This window comes from Carcharhinus amblyrhynchos, chromosome 11 (genome assembly GCF_965287045.1).
Source record: "Carcharhinus amblyrhynchos chromosome 11, sCarAmb.v2.hapA, whole genome shotgun sequence".
Lineage (NCBI taxonomy): Eukaryota > Metazoa > Chordata > Chondrichthyes > Carcharhiniformes > Carcharhinidae > Carcharhinus > Carcharhinus amblyrhynchos.
Window position 1 is genome coordinate 12,415,278 of NC_137334.1, and position 18,150 is coordinate 12,433,427.

The window sequence follows — 18,150 nt, forward strand, 5'->3', positions numbered from 1 at the left end:
AACCCCAATAGAACCGTCACTCCTCAACCCCAATAGAACCGTCACTCCTCAACCCCAATAGGACCGTCACTCCTCAACCCCAATAGAACCGTCACTCCTCAACCCCCATAGGACCGTCACTCCTCAACCCCAATAGGACCGTCACTCCTCAACCCCAATAGAACCGTCACTCCTCAACCCCAATAGAACCGTCACTCCTCAACCCCAATAGGACCGTCACTCCTCAACCCCAATAGAACCGTCACTCCTCAACCCCAATAGGACCGTCACTCCTCAACCCCAATAGAACCGTCACTCCTCAACCCCAATAGGACCTTCACTCCTCAACCCCAATAGAACCGTCACTCCTCAACCCCAATAGAACCGTCACTCCTCAACACCAATAGAACCGTCACTCCTCAACACCAATGGAACCGTCACTCCTCAACCCCAATAGGACCGTCACTACGTAACCATGGGGATCTGTCCAACTATAACCTTCAATCCTTAATCTGACTAATTTTCAATCCTTAACCATGTAGAAACCACAGTTTTTAAACCAATCGATCGCTAACGCAGCAATTGTGCCAATGGTTAAGCAATGTCAATTCTTCAACCTGCTGAGGCCAGTTTCTTTAACCTTGGACATCAGTCAATCTTAAACACACTGCCTCTGACTGCACTGCTCCCACTGCCTGCATCCGATGCTCAGGGTTGGCCGGGGGGAGGTAAATGTTGAACCCTCTGACTCAGGAGCAGGAGTGCAGCCCAGAGAGCTACTGTCATCACTGGACACAGAACACAATGATGAGTCTACCTGACCAAGCGGGCACTGCCCACTACAGCAGCTTCCCCACTGGGGGCAGCACTTAGAATCCCTACAGTGCAGAAAGAGGCCATTCAGCCCATCAAGTCTGCACTGACTACAATCCCACCCAGGCCCTAACCCCATATTTCTACACATTTACCCACTAATCCCTCTAACCTACGCATCTCAGGACACTAAGGATTAATTTAGCATGGCCAATCAACCTAACCCGCACATCTTTGGACTGTGGGAGGAAACTGGAGGAAACCCACGCAGACATGGGGAGAATGTGCAAACTCCACAGAAACAGTGACCCGAGCCGGGAATCGAACCCAGGTCCCTGGAGCTGTGAAGCAGCAGTGCTAACCACTGTGCCACCGTGCCGCCCGTAACCACCCCATAACCATCTTAAAAGTAACTGAACAACAGAACCTTAAAATATAATCGGAAATCTTTTCTGAGCAGGGACGAGCTGAGGTCCCAAAACCCACGGCGTTCAGTGGCCGGGAACAAACCATGTCTACATGCAGGAAGGCAGACTCGCAGCATGCAGTATAACTCTGCTATTACTGACTGAAAAGAACAAACAGATCATGCAAGTTATAACCTGGCAACACACAACAGAAAAACCCACAGCTGAAGACAGGAGTAGGACCACAAAATGAGATTTGAAATAAAGTGGGTGGCACAGTGGTTAGCACAGCTGCCTCACAGCGCCAGGGACCCGGGTTCGATTCCTGGCTTGGGTCACTGTCTGTGTAGAGTCTGCACATTCTCCCCATGTCTGCGTGGGTTTCCTCCGGGTGCTCCGGTTTCCTCCCACAGTCCAAAGATGTGCTGATTAGGCGGATTGGCCATGGTAAATTGTCTCATAGTGTCAAGGGGATTAACAGAGTAAATATGTGGATTTACGGGAATAGGGGCTGAGCGGGATTGTGATCTATGATTCTACAGTGCAGAAGGAGGCCATTCGGCCCATTGAGACTGCGCCGACCACAATCTCACCCAGACCTATTCCCATAACCTCATGCATTTATCCTGGCTAGTCTGCCTGACCTAAGGGTCAATTTAGCATGGCCAATCACCTAACCCGTACATCTTTGGATTGTGAGAGGAAACCGGAGCACCGGGAGGAAACCCACGCAGACACGGGGAGAACATGCAAACTCCACACAGATGGTGACCCAAGCCGGGAATTGAACCCGGGTCCCTGGCGCTGTGAAACAGCAGTGCTAATCACTGTGCCATAGTGCCACACGGAGGAAACCCACACAGACATAGAACATAGAACATAGAACAATACAGCGCAGAAAACTATGACACCCTTCCTCACTATCTACCACACCTCCGACTTTGGTGTCATCAGCAAATTTACTAATCCACCCCCAACTATACCCTCATCCAGATCATTAATAAAAATTACAAACAGCAGTGGCCCCAAAACAGATCCCTGAGGCACACCACTCGTAACCGAACTCCATGATGAATATTTACCATCAACCACCACCCTCTGTCTCCTATCTGCTAGCCAATTCCTGATCCAATTCCCTAGATCACCCCCAATCCCATACATCTGCATTTTCTGCAGAAGCCTTCCATGGTGAACCTTATCGAACGCCTTACTAAAATCCATGTATACCACGTCAACTGCCTTACCCCCATCCACCTCTTTGGTCACTTTCTCAAAAAACTCAATAAGGTTAGTAAGGCACGACCTACCCTCCACAAAACCATGCTGACTATCTCCATTCAATTCATTACTCTCCAAATAACTATAAATCCTATCCCTAATAATTTTTTCTAAAACCTTGCCCACAACAGAAGTGAGACTTTTGAGACATGGGGAGAACATGCAAACTCCGCACAGATGGTGACCCAAGCCGGGAATTGAACCCGGGTCCCTGGCGCTGTGAAACAGCAGTGCTAATCACTGTGCCATAGTGCCGCACGGAGGAAACCCATGCAGACATGGGGAGAACACGCAAACTCTGCACAAGCAGTGGCCCAAGTTGGGAATCGAACCTGGGTCCCTGGCACCGTGAGACAGCAGTGCTAACCACTGTGCCACCCTAATTTTATTGTAAGGCACATTCGGCACATACAAACTTGAGAAATGGCCGGAGCATACCGGGTAATATATGCTCAGAACAGGAGAAAGGTATAGTCAAAAGAACAGATATTTTGGACCAAGGAGCACTCACCATAACTTGAATGATTCGATCCATTGTCCTGACTGGTATTGCGCTGTCTACCGCTGAGGTGGCAGTGTAGTTGCTCCGGTACAGTTCGTGTGGGAAGTTGGCAATGGCCTTGAGGCCCGGTTCGTACTGCAGGGTAGGTGCCAGATCGTCAGCTGACACGGCAAACACCTTGATGCCGGCGTCCCTGGCCCTCTCCGCCATGGCCTGGATGCCACCACAAGGGCTGCCCGTCACGTGCCCGTCGGTGATGACAATGGCGAAATGGATGCGGGTGTCGGAGCGGGACTGCTGCTTGATGTTGTCCGTCATGTCTCTCAGGGCGCAGTCCGTGAAGGTGCCCCGGCCAATGTAACTGACGCTGCTCAGCCTGCTGAGGAAGTCCGCCTTGTTGGATGTGATGCGGCTGAATTCCTCCACTCGGTCGGAGAAATGCAGGCCGCCAAACTCCCAGACCAACTTCACCTTGCTCTTGAAGGCCCCGTTCACCATCTTGTTGACAAAGTCACGGGTGAAGTCTTTGATGTTGCTGACCAGGTCGCCCTGGATACGGGTCTGTAGGGCCACACTCTCCGAGGTGTCCAGCACAAAGTATACGCTGATGGGACACTCCTGCTTCCCTGAGAGGCAACCCCAGAGACAAAAAAACACAATGACACTCTTCATCGAAGAAAACAGATCCAAAAATATCTTTACATATCCATTCTCCTCACCCCCACCCCAACCCAAAAAACCAGGTGGGATTTGGAACGAGCAGCCGCAAGAAGATGGTAGAGGCAAATTGGGCTTTCAAAAGTCAACTACATCACTATCTGAAGAGAAAATACCTGAAGGAGAATCCCTACAGAGGCCATTCGGCCCATCGAGCCTGCACCAACAACAATCCCACCCACAACCTTGAAACCCCACACATTTACCCTGCTAATCCCTCTGACAGACACATCCTGGCCCATTAAGGGACAATTTAGCATGGCCAATGCACCTAATCCACACACCTTTGGGCTGTGGGAGGAAACCAGAGCACCCGGAGGAAACCCATTTCCCGTGGCTAATCCCCTAATCTACGTATTAGGGGAGGCCTGATAGCTACAAAATTATGAGAGGCACAGACAGGGTGGATAGTCAGAGGCTTTTTCCCAGGGTTAATTACAAGGGGACACAGGTTCAAGGTGAGAGGGGAGAGTTTAAGGGAGATGTGCGGGGGAGGTTTTTCACACAGAGAGCGGTGGGTGTCTGGACCACGCTGCCAGAGGAGGTGGAGGAAGCAGACACATTAGTAACATTTAAGAGGCATCTGAGCGGGTACAGGAATAGGGAGGGAATAGAGGGATATGGATCGAGTAAGGGTAGAAGGTTTAGTTTTAGTTTAGTTAGGGCATAATAGAATCATAAAATCCCTACAGTGCAGAAAGAGGCCACTTGGCCCATGGAGTCTGCACCGACAACAATCCCACCCACGTCCCGTCCCTACAACCCCACGTATTTACCACTAAGGGGCAAGTTAACCTGGCCAATTCTCCTAACCTACACATCTTTGGGCTGTGGGAGGAAACCAGAGCACCCGGAGGAAACCCACGCCGAGGGAGTGCAGACCCTACACAGACGGTGACACAAGCCGGGAATCGAACCCAGGCCCTTGGTCTTGAGGTAGCCGTGCTAACTACTGTACCGCCATGATCGGCACAGGCCTGTCAGGCTAAAGGGCCTGTTCCTGTGCTGTACTTTTCTTTGTTCTTTTCTTCTAAGGCCAGCACAACAGGGTAAAGGTCACCTGAGTTGGGTGGCCAATTGGGACTCAGAGTGGAGAATCACTCCGAGGGGGAGGGGTTCCCTGAAGCAGGGGTATTTTAGGATTAGCGACACACTCGCTGCTGCTCTGGAAGATCATTGTAAGTAAATCCTTTTTTCATGAATGAATGAAGTCTCTGAAAGCACTTGCCCCATCATTACCCACCCCCCCACCATTAGACTGAATCTTAGACATTTCTCATGAAGAGGCAATCATTCCAGACCGCCAATTCCAACTACAGGCAGGAATGGCTTTGCCTGGACCAGACGTCCTGCCAATCAAAGTGGCATCTCCTCATCTGTTGGCTTTGGCACCACACAGGACATTGACATTGCCCCTTCACCCCACACAGTTCAATACTCAGAGTTGGGGGTGGGGGTTAAAGGAAAGAGGGCCTAAGTGACCAAATTCAAAGCAGTTTTACCAAGACCTCCTCCACACCTCCGCTTCCCCTACCTGTGCATCCTTCTGGACTAGGAGTAGGCTCCACGTCGTATGTAGTCAACTGACCTCTGACTGGGTCAACAAGTCCCCAGGCAAGCAGCAGCAATGTGAGAAGCGTTGGGAGCATTTTCTGTCTGTAGATAGGCAGCTACACCTGATGAATACAGCAAAAACAAACTATAAAAAGTGTCAAAAGTCTGGAACCAGAAATTCGCAAATCGCTCGTATCTATTCGACACGTTTAACTGTTGAACAATTCAGACATTGAAACATGAATGGAAATGAGCGCACATTGAGCTGGAGGAAGGGACATTTAGGATGGTTACTGAAAATGGTGGTTCAAAAAATGGCCAAGGTGCCTTAAAAGAAGGGAGAGAGGCGGAGGGAAATGGTTTCCGAGATTTCAGTCTGGACAGTGAGGCGCAGGGCTGCTCGTGATGCTAAACACGGAGGCTCTGATTTATCACAGACCGAGAAACGTGCCTATTCTCCATCCGTACGTAATTGACTGCGCCAGGTTCTGTTTCTCCTCAACGCAATGGTCAACTTGCATCCTTCTCATTGCTTCCTGGTTTGAGATCAACAGGGTTCAGAGACTTTGGAGAGGGAGACAGAGCAGGATTGGTGGGGGAGGAGAGGTTGGAAGGAGCAAGGCTAGAGATCGTTTGAACACAAGGATGAGAACTTGAAATTGGGAGACGGTGCGGGGGTGCCGGTTTAATCGAAGACACAGGATGGTGAGAGGTGAAAAGGGTTTGAGCAAGCAGAAGAGACCTGGACGAACCAAAGTGGAGTGCCGCAGGGATTGGTGCTGGGGCCTCAGCTATTTACCATTTATATAGATGATCTGGAGGAGGGGGCTGAGTGTAGGGTGACGAAATTTGCTGATGACACAAAGATGAGTGGAAAAGCAAATTGTGCGGAGGGTGTGGAAAGTCTGCAGAGGGATCTAGATAGGCTGAGCGAGTGGGCAAGGACCTGGCCGATGGAGTACAATGTTAGCAAGTGTGAGGTTATCCACTTTGGCAGGAATAATAGTAGGAGGGATTACTATTTAAAGGGTGGAAAGCTGCAGCATGCAACGGTGCAGAGGGACCTGGGGGTCCTTGTGCATGAGTCACAAAAACCCAGCTTGCAGGTGCAGCAGGTGGTCAGGAAGGCGAATGGGATGCTGGCCCTTTATAGCGAGGGGGATAGAATATAAAAGTAGGGAGGTCTTGCTGCAACTGTACAGGGCACTGGTGAGGCCGCAGCTGGAGTACTGTGTGCAGTTTCGGTCGCCGCACTTATGCAAGGATATTTTGGCCTTGGAAGGAGTGCAGAGGAGGTTCACTAGGCTGATACTGGAGATGAGGGGGTTGAACTATGAAGAGAGACGAAATAGACTGGGTTTGTACTCGTTGGAGTTTAGAAGAATGAGGGGAGATCTCATTGAGACGTATAAGATGATGAATGGGATGGATAGGATAGAGGTGGAGAGACTCTTCCCGCTCAGAAAGGACAGCAGGACTAGACGGCACAGCCTCAAGATAAAGGGGGGGCGGTTTAGAACGGACTTGAGGCGGAATTTCTTCACTCAAAGAGTGGTGAATCTCTGGAATTCTCTGCCCGTTGAAGTGGTGGAGGCTGCCTCGCTAAATATTTTTAAGACGCGGGTTGATGGGTTTTTGATAAGAGAGGGGATTAAGGGTTATGGGGAGAGGGCGGGAAAGTGGAACTGAGCCACGACAGATCAGCCATGATCTTACTGAATGGCGGGGCAGGCTCGAAGGGCTAGATGGCCTACCCCGGCTCCTATTTATCTTCTTATGTTCTTAAAGTTCACAAATGGTGGTGGAATACAGGCCATCCAGGAAAACCTAGGAATGTTTCCAAACATATCCACCTCCTTCAATGGCACGGGATGAAGAATTCGGCTTCAGACACCATGAAGCAGTCTGGAGTGTATTAACAACAAGCCATTATTACTAACTCTACAGGTTTACATGGTAGAGGATACACATTTGGAGCTGACTCTGTCTTTACACATCTCAGTCCATCTCTAACTGACCCTGATTCTGGGTCATGTATCTTCTTATATCACTGTGTTGTACTCTGTTCCACATTAACCCTGTACATACCAGGCCCTACCACCACCCTAGACACCTGGAAGGCCAATGGCTTGCTGCCATGGTGCACTCAGTAACTCTCTTCTTGTGGATCAGTCAGGGCTATTCCATGGCACAATCTTTGTAAGGATGTGTTGAATTGAAGAATGAAGAGCTGCCTTTACTTCACAACTATTTAAACATGATTACACTCTGTGTGAAAGTGACAATGTGAACATTGTAATATTGTTCCCTCCTCACTATGGACCAAGTAGAATACAAAAGCAGGGCTATTTACTAAATGGGGAGAGAATTCAGAAATCAGAAGCGCAAAGGGACTGTGAGCCTTAGTTCAGGATTGTCTTAAGGTTAACTTGCAGGTTGAGTTGGCAGATAGGAAGGCAAATGCAATGTTAGCGTTCATTTTGCGAGGACTAGAATACAAAAGCAGGGATGTACTGCTGAGGCTGTGTAAGGCTCTGGTCTGACCACATTTGGAATATTGTGAGCAGTTTTGGGCCCCCCTTTTTAAGGAAGGAAATGCCGGACATTGGAGAGCATCCAGAGGAAGGTCACAGTGGCACAGTGGCCAGCACCGCTGCCTCACAGCATCAGAGACCCGGGTTCGATTCCCAGATTGGGTCACTGCCTGTGTGGAGTTTGCACGTTCTCCCTGTATCTGTGTGGGTTTCCTCCCACAGTCCAAAGATGTGCTGGTTAGGTGGATTGGCCATGCTAAATTGTCCCTTAGTGCCAGGGGGACTAGCTGAGGTAAATGCACAGGGTTATGGGGATAGGGCCTGGGTGGGATTGTTGTCAGGGAAGACTCGATGGGCCGAATGGTCTTTTTTCTGCATTGTAGGATTTTATTATTATATGAAAGGCTTGATGTATGAGGAATGTTTGAGGATTCTGGGTCTGTACTCGATGGAGATTAGAAGGATGAGGAGGGATGTACAGAACACGGAAAGACATAGACAGAGTGGACGTGGGGAAGATGTTTCCATTAGGAGGAGAGATTAGCATCCGAGGGCACAACCTCAGAGTGAAGAGACGGCCCTTTAGAACCGAGACGAGGAGGAATTTCTTCAGCCAGAGGGTGGTGAATCTGTGGAATTCATTGCACAGAGAGCTCTGGAGTCCAGGTCATTGAGCGTATTTAAGACGCGGATAGGTTTTTGATTGGTAAGGGGGTCAAAGGTTACAGGGAAAAGGTGGGAGAAACTTAACAGCCATGATCGAATGGCGGAGCAGATGCGATGGGCCGAATGGACGAATCCTGCTCCAAAATCTTATGATCTAAATATCAGGCTAATCACAGCAATCTCAGTCCATTGTCTCACGGGAAGCCCCACCCCAGTGTGACAGGATCCGCCAATTCTCCCGTGCGCACTGCCCCCTCTGCTGGGTTAGTGTCCTCTCCTCGTAATCACCCAATGCCTTATTGCAGAAAAGGTTAAAGGGCAGGAAAAGGCAGCAGCCAACATGTGGCAACACCAGGCCACAGAGGTCAGGTACAGATTAGCGGAGTAGAAATTGGGACTCTTTCCTCTCGAAGCCCAGTGGGAGAAGGTGAACGTGGAGGTGTGGGGGAGGGGAATGGCTTACCCAGCATGCAGCGTGGTTAAACACCCCTAACCCAACACCCTAATCTGCCTTGCTTTCTGTCGCTCGATAAATGGCAGCGATTACCCCCAAACCTGCCAGACCAGTTCCTGGGGTGAGTCTCAGGCAGTATGTGGGAGGAATGGGGGTCTCTGACACATCACGATGGGGGGCTTCCAATGAGAAGTTGGGAACTGATTGTTATCACAAGCTAGATCCTTGTATTACAGGGACAGGCAAGACAGCAGGGGTCTTAACCCGAAACACGTGTTAAACAGCTACAGGCATCATTTCAATGCCAGAGTTCAGGTTAGACCCTTCCTCTGGAACCAGCACCACATTAATATGTACAGATCAGCACTGAGATCTCCCCTCTGTGTGTAAACAGCCTCACTCAGCTCGATCCTGTACACAAGCCAGTCTGGTGAAAGTGCATTGAAACACATCCCACTTCACAGGATTCTCAAACAGGAATTAACATGGAGGGGGGTAATTAGGTCGATGATCAAAGGTTTGGTCAGGGAGTTTAAGGAGTTGTCTTAAAGGAGGAGGGAGGGGTTAACAAGTTTAGAGAGGGAATTCCAGAGCTTCCGGAGTTGGGGTGAGAGACAAGGAGCAGGAACAACTTTAGCTCAATAAGCACTGATGTAGGTTTGATCGCTGCCTCACCTGACCATGGCCTGTTACTCACTTGACAACCCCACCACGATTACCAACACTGGTGTCATTCCCAATCCCCGGAGATAGCCAATTCCCACGCCGTGTGTGGTCCATGAGGGCAGCATGGTGACAATCATGGCCTTTCTAGGGACAGGAATTCACATCAAACCCTGTCCACCCATCACCTCTCTGCTTGCTGACCTACACTAACTCCCTCCACTCTCAACTAGTCTTCCCTCGCATTCAAATCCCCTCCATACATCCGCTCTATCCCTGTCTCCGTGACTCACTTCCACCCCACAAACCTTCGGAGATCTCTCTGCTCCTTTGCACTGGCCTCTTGTACATCCCCCAACTCACTTTATCCAATCATTCCCAGCCATTCACCAGCTGCCTGGATCCTAAGATCTGGAATTCCCTTCCTTAACCACACCAGTTTGCGTTCCCTCTTTCCAATTTTCTCTTGCTGTTGTCTAACTCTGTAAACAAAGGTGGGGGTTCCTCCTGACAGCTAATGGAGGAGTTGTGTAAAGATGGTGATTTGATTTGATTTATTGTTGACACATGTATTAACATACAGTGAAAGTATTGTTTCTTGCACACTATACAGACAAAACATACCATTCATAGAGAAGAAAAGGAGAGAGTGCAGAATGTAGTGTTACAGTCATAGTTGGAGTGTAGAGAAAGATCAGCTTAATGCAAAGTAAGACCATTCAGAAGTCTGACAGGCGCAGGGAAGAAGCTGTTCTTGAGTCGGTTGGTACGTGACCTCAGACTTTTGTATCTCTTTCCTGACGGAAGAAGGTGGAAGAGAGGATGTCCAGGGTGCATGGGGTAATTATGCTGGCTGCTTTTCTGAGGCAGTGGGAAATGTAGACAGAGTCAATGGATAGGAGGCTGGTTTGTGTGATGGACTGAGCTACAATCACGACCTTTTGTGGTTTTTTGCAGACTTGGGCAGAGCAGGAGCCATACCAAGCTGTGATACAACCAGAAAGAATGCTTTCTATGGTGCATCTGTAAAAGTTGGTGAGGGTTGTAGAGGACATGCCAAATTTCCTTAGTCTTCTGAGAAAGTAGAGGTGTTGGTGGGTTTTCTTAACTATCGACATTGGGGGACCAGAATAGGTTGTTGGTGATCTGGGCACCTAGAAACTTGAAGCTCTCGCCCATTTCTACATCATCCCCATTGATGAAGACAGGGGCATATTCTTCGCTATTCTTCCTGAAGTTGATAACTAGCTCCTTCATTTTGTTGACAAGATTATGACAATGTGATAGACAGTTGGTGGCCAATAGACTATTTGTGGCACAGAGTGAACCAAGATCCAAACTATAGGGACAATCATTGACTGTTCATTGGTTACTTGCTAGAGGTGCCATCTTATCCCTATTGATGCAATTGGCAGGACAAAGAGTTAAAGGGAGTTGCTGAGTAGCAGGCCTGGCCAAAAGCTGCGACTATCAACAGAAATACTAGGCCGAGGGGGGAAGTCAGTAGGGTATATTCTGCCATTGGAGTCCAATTGAGATCCAAGACAAAGTGTCCAACCTTTATCTGGTAAATAAAGAAGTAAATAACACAAAGTAAATAACACAAAGACAAGCTCACAGGTCCTAAAGTGTTCCACAGCCAGTGGACCACCTTCATCGTGTAGTCACTGTTGTAATGTTGACAATGCATTAGCAAAGCAAGATCCCACAAAAAACAGCAAAGTGTCAATGATCAATGTTTCTTTTTAGTGGTGTCGGTTAAGGGATGAATGTTGGCCAAGGTCCCAAGGAGCACCTTCCCTCCTTCAAAATTGCCTCGTGGGGAGGTGGGGTTTCGCTTTAACATCTCAATCAAGAGATGGCACCTCTGACAGTGCAGCACTCTCTCAGCACCTCGCCGGTGGGAGTGCATGCCTGGTTTTTGTGCTCAAGGAGTCTGAGGTGAGGTATGAATCCAAAACCTTCTGTCTCAGAGGCAGGAACATTACACCACTGAGGGGGGATGGGGGGGGGGGCTAATGCCTCCTCCCACAACAAGGGAGGAGGAACCCTAGACTACAATGATTAAGATGGAGACCAGTGTGGGTTGAGCGGCAATTGAAGGGTCAGAGCTTTAAGGGTTCGTTGCCAACATATCTACCAAATATAGGTTTGTGACAGGATGTGGATCCCAGGCCGATCCACCAGTGGCTCAGAGACAGGTGAGGCCCCTTCAGAAAGCACAAGGATGCATGTACGCGATTTGATTTGATTTATTATTGTCACATGCATTAGCACACAGTGAAAAGTATTGTTTCTTGCTCTAGACAGACAAAGCATACCGTTCATAGAGGAGGAAAGGAGAAAGGGCAGAATGTAGTGTTACAGTCATAGCTAGGTCGCAGAGAAAGGTCAACTTAATGCAAGGTAAGTCCATTCAAAAGTCTGACAACAGCAGGGAAGAAGCTGTTCTTGAGTTAGTTGGTACTTGTGTCAGACTTGTGTATCTTTTTGCTGACGGAAGAAGGTGGAAGACAGAATGTCTGGGATGCATGGGATCCTTAATTATACTGGCTGCTTTCCTGAGAGAGTAGGAAATGTAGACAAGTCAATGGATGGGAGACTGGTTTGCGTGATGGACTGGGCGACATTCACAGCCTTATGTAGCTCCTTGCGGTCTTGGGCAGAGCAGGAGACCAGACCAAGCTGTGAAACATCCAGAAAGAATGTATTCTGTGGTACATCTGTAAACGATAGACCATATCCAAGGACTGATTGCTACAACAATCTGCAGCCAGGGAGGCAAACAAACTGGGTGGAGCGCAGAGTACCACAGAACAGGATTAAACTAAACCACAGAGCAGGACTCAACACTAACTGGCTGGACAGGGTCAAGAATAGAAGGAAGCTCCATCAAAGTAGTGGGCAAAAGAAGTGACAGTGATGTGAGGAAGACCACTTTCACCCAGGGGGGGTTGGAAATTGGAAAAATAGTTTGGAGTTTGGGACAGAATATGAAAGGGGGCAGGGACAAAGCAAGGGAGAGGGAATGGGCAGAACGCTCTTTCAGAGAGACAAAGCGCACACGATGGATCGAATGGCCTCATGTTGTGTAACGGTGTACTGAGCACAATCCCAACCACTCAGTCCCCAGGCCCCGACATAAAACGGGGAGAGAAAGAGAACCAAGAGAATTAGCAGGGTGGGGAACAAGCACACTACCAGAGTCTGAATCACCCACACTACCAGAATCTGAATCACCCACACTACCAGAGTCTGAATCACCCACACTACCAGAGTCTGAAGCACCCACACTACCAGAATCGGAATCACCCACACTACCAGAATCTAAATCACCCACACTACCAGAGTCTGAATCACCCACACTGCCAGAATCTGAATCACCCACACTGCCAGAAACTGAATCACCCACAATACGAGAATCTGAATCACCCACACTACCAGAGTCTGAATCACCCACACTGCCAGAATCTGAATCACCCACACTACCAGAATCTGAATCACACACACTACCAGAATCTGAATCACCCACACTGCCAGAATCTGAATCACCCACACTACCAGAATCTGAATCACACACACTACCAGAGTCTGAATCACCCACAATACCAGAGTCTGAATCACCCACACTACCAGAATCTGAATCACCCACACGACCAGAATCTGAATCACCCACACTACCAGAACTTGAATCACCCACACTACCCGAAGCTGAATCACCCACACTACCAGAATCTGAATCACCCACACTACCAGAACTTGAATCACCCACGCTACCAGAATCTGAATCACCCACACTACCAGAGTCTGAATAACCCGCACTACCAGAATCTGAATCACACTCACTACCAGAATCTGAATCACCGGCACTACCAGAGTCTGAATCACACACACTACCAGAATCTGAATCACCCACACTACCAGAATCTGAATCACCCACACTACCAGAATCTGAATCACCCACACTACCAGAATCTGAATCACCCACACTACTAGAATCTGAATCACCCACACTACCAGAGTCTGAAACAACCACACTACCAGAATCTGAATCACCCACACTACCAGAATCTGAATCACCCACACTACTAGAATCTGAATCACCCACACTACTAGAATCTGAATCACCCACACTACCAGAGTCTGAATCACCCACACTACTAGAATCTGAATCACCCACACTACCAGAATCTGAATCACCCACACTACCAGAGTCTGAATCACCCACACTACTAGAATCTGAATCACCCACACTACTAGAATCTGAATCACCCACACTACCAGAGTCTGAATCACCCACACTACTAGAATCTGAATCACCCGCACTACCAGAGTCTGAAACACCCACACTACTAGAATCTGAATCACCCACACTACCAGAATCTGAATCACCCAGACTCCCAGAGTCTGAATCACCCACAATACCAGAGTCTGAATCACACACACTGCCAGAATCTGAACCACCCACACGACCAGAATCTGAATCACCCACAGTACCAGAATCTGAATCACCCACACTACCAGAATCTGAATCACCCACACAACCAGAATCTGAATCACCCACACTACCAGAATCTGAACCACCCACACTACCAGAATCTGAACCACCCACACTACCAGAATCTGAACCACACACACTACCATAATCTGAATCACCCACACTACCAGAATCTGAATTACCCACACTACCAGAATCTGAACCACACACACTACCATAATCTGAATCACCCACACTACCAGAATCTGAATTACCCACACTACCATAATCTGAATCACCCACACTACCAGAATCTGAATTACCCACACTACCAGAGTGTGAATCACCCACACTACCAGAATCTGAATCACCCACACTACCAGAATCTGAATCACCCACACTACCACAGACTGAATCACCCACACTACCAGAGTCTGAATCACCCACACTACCAGAATCTGAATCACCCACACTGCCAGAATCTGAATCACCCACACTGCCAGAATCTGAATCACACGCACTACCAGAATCTGAATCACCCACACTACCAGAGTCTGAATCACCCACACTACCAGAGTCTGAATCACCCACACTACCAGAATCTGAATCACCCATTCTGCCAGAATCTGAATCACCCACACTAGCAGAATCTGAATCACCCACACTACCAGAATCTGAATCACCCACACTACCAGAGTCTGAATCACCCACACTACCAGAATCTGAATCACCCACACTGCCAGAATCTGAATCACCCACACTACCAGAATCTGAATCACCCATTCTGCCAGAATCTGAATCACCCACACTAGCAGAATCTGAATCACCCACACTACCAGAATCTGAATCACCCACACTACCAGAGAATGAATCACCCACACTACCAGGGTCTGAATCACCCACACTACCAGAATCTGAATCACCCACACTACCAGAATCTGAATCACCCACACTACCAGAGTCTGAATCACCCACACTACCAGAGTCTGAATCACCCACACTACCAGAATCTGAATCACCCTCACTACCAGAATCTGAATCACCCACAGTACCAGAATCTGAATCACCCACTGTACCAGAGTCTGAATCACCCATTCTGCCAGAATGTGAATCACACGCACTACCAGAATCTGGATCACCCGCACTACCAGAATCTGAATCACCCACACTACCAGAGTCTGAATCACCCACACTACCAGAGTCTGAATCACCCACACTACCAGAATCTGAATCACCCACACTACCAGAGTCTGAATCACCCACACGAGCAGAGTCTGAATCATCCACACTACCAGAATCTGAATCACCCACACTGAGAGAATCTGAATCACCCACACTACCAGAATCTCAACAGCCCACACTACCAGAATCTGAATCACCCACACTACCAGAATCTGAATCACCCACACTACCAGAATCTGAATCACCCACACTACCAGAATCTGAATCACCCACACTAGCAGAGTCTGAATCATCCATACTACCAGAATCTAAATCACACACACTACCAGAATCTGAATCACCCACACTACCAGAATCTGAATCACCCATTCTGCCAGAATCTGAATCACCCACACGACCGAGTCTGAATCACCCACACTGCCAGAATGTGAATCACCCACACTACCAGAATCCGAATCACCCATTCTGCCAGAATCTGAATCACACGCACTACCAGAATCTGAATCACCCACACTACCAGAATCTGAATCACCCACACTACCAGAGTCTGAATCACCCACACTACCAGAATTTGAATCACCCACAATACCAGAATCTGAATCACCCATACTACCACAGACTGAATCACCCACACTACCAGAGTCTGAATCACCCACACTACCAGAATCTGAATCACCCACACTGCCAGAATCTGAATCACCCACACTGCCAGAATCTGAATCACACGCACTACCAGAGTCTGAATAACCCACACTACCAGAGTCTGAATCACCCACACTACCAGAATCTGAAACACCCACACTACCAGAATCTGAATCACCCACACTACCAGAATCTGAATCACCCACACTACCAGAGTCTGAATCACCCACACTACCAGAATCTGAATCACCCACAATACCAGAATCTGAATCACCCACACTACCAGAGACTGAATCACCCACACTACCAGAGTCTGAATCACCCACACTACCAGAGTCTGAATCACCCACACTACCAGAATCTGAATCACCCACACTACCAGAGACTGAATCACCCACACTACCAGAATCTGAATCACCCACACTACCAGAGACTGAATCACCCACACTACCAGAATCTGAATCACCCACACTACCAGAGTCTGAATCACCCACACTACCAGAATCTGAATCAACCACACTACCAGAGACTGAATCACCCACACTACCAGAGTCTGAATCACCCACACTACCAGAATCTGAATCACCCACACTACCAGAGACTGAATCACCCACACTACCAGAATCTGAATCACCCACACTACCAGAATCTGAATCACCCACACTACCAGAGACTGAATCACCCACACTACCAGAATCTGAATCACCCACATTACCAGAGTCTGAATCACCCACACTACCAGAGTCTGAATCACCCACACTACCAGAATCTGAATCACCCACACTACCAGAGTCTGAATCACCCACACTACCAGAGTCTGAATCACCCACACTACCAGAATCTGAATCACCCTCACTACCAGAATCTGAATCACCCACAGTACCAGAATCTGAATCACCCACTGTACCAGAGTCTGAATCACCCATTCTGCCAGAATGTGAATCACACGCACTAGCAGAATCTGGATCACCCGCACTACCAGAATCTGAATCACCCACACTACCAGAATCTGAATCAACCACACTACCAGAGACTGAATCACCCATTCTGCCATAATCTGAATCACACACACTACCAGAATCTGAATCACGCACACGACCGAGTCTGAATCACCCACAATACCAGAGTCTGAATCACCCACACTACCAGAAACTGAATCGCCATCACTACCAGAATCTGAATCACCCACACTACCAGAATCAGAATCACCCACACTACCAGAATCTGGATCACCCACACTACCAGAACTTGAATCACCCACACTACTAGAATCTGAATCACCCAACAACCAGAGTCTGAATAACCCGCACTACCAGAATCTGAATCACCCTCACTACCAGAATCTGAATCACCGACACTACCAGAGTCTGAATAACCCACACTACCAGAGTCTGACTCACACACACTTCCAGAGTCTGAATCATCCGCACTACCAGAATCTGAATCACCCACACTACTAGAATCTCAATCACCCACACTACCAGAGTCTGAATCACCCACACTACCAGAGTCTGATACACCCACACTACCAGAATCTGAATCACCCACACTACCAGAATCTGAATCACCCACACTACCAGAGTCTGAATCACCCACACTACCAGAATCTGAATCACCCACACTACTAGAATCTGAATCACCCACACTACCAGAATCTGAATCACCCACACTACCAGAGTCTGAAGCACCCACACTACCAGAGACTGAATCACCCACACTACCAGAATCTGAATCACCCACACTACCAGAATCTGAATCACCCACACTGCCAGAATCTGAATCACCCACACTACGAGAATCTGAATCACCCACACTACCAGAGTCTGAATCACCCACACTGCCAGAATCTGAATCACCCACACTACCAGAATCTGAATCACACACACTACCAGAATCTGAATCACCCACACTGCCAGAATCTGAATCACCCACACTACCAGAATCTGAATCACCCACACTACCAGAGTCTGAATCACCCACAATACCAGAGTCTGAATCACCCACACTACCAGAATCTGAATCACCCACACGACCAGAATCTGAATCACCCACACTACCAGAACTTGAATCACCCACACTACCCGGAGCTGAATCACCCACACTACCAGAATCTGAATCACCCACACTACCAGAACTTGAATCACCCACGCTACCAGAATCTGAATCACCCACACTACTAGAATCTGAATCACCCACACTACCAGAATCTGAATCACCCACACTACCAGAATCTGAATCACACTCACTACCAGAATCTGAATCACCGGCACTACCAGAGTCTG

The 18,150-nt window shown here is 48.4% G+C and overlaps 1 protein-coding gene across 1 annotated transcript in view; it reads right to left on the bottom strand.

Moving 5' to 3' along the window:
• col6a2 (collagen, type VI, alpha 2) overlaps window positions 1-5,365 on the bottom strand; it is a 75,670-nt gene extending 70,305 nt beyond the window's left edge. The window contains exons 1-2 of the mRNA XM_080198581.1: window positions 5,231-5,365; window positions 2,989-3,605 (exon numbers count right to left, since the gene is read on the bottom strand). Coding sequence (XP_080054707.1) covers window positions 2,989-3,605; window positions 5,231-5,345 — 732 coding nt within the window. The 5' untranslated portion in view covers window positions 5,346-5,365. The remainder of the gene's footprint in view (window positions 1-2,988; window positions 3,606-5,230) is intronic.
• Window positions 5,366-18,150: the final 12,785 nt, after the last annotated feature.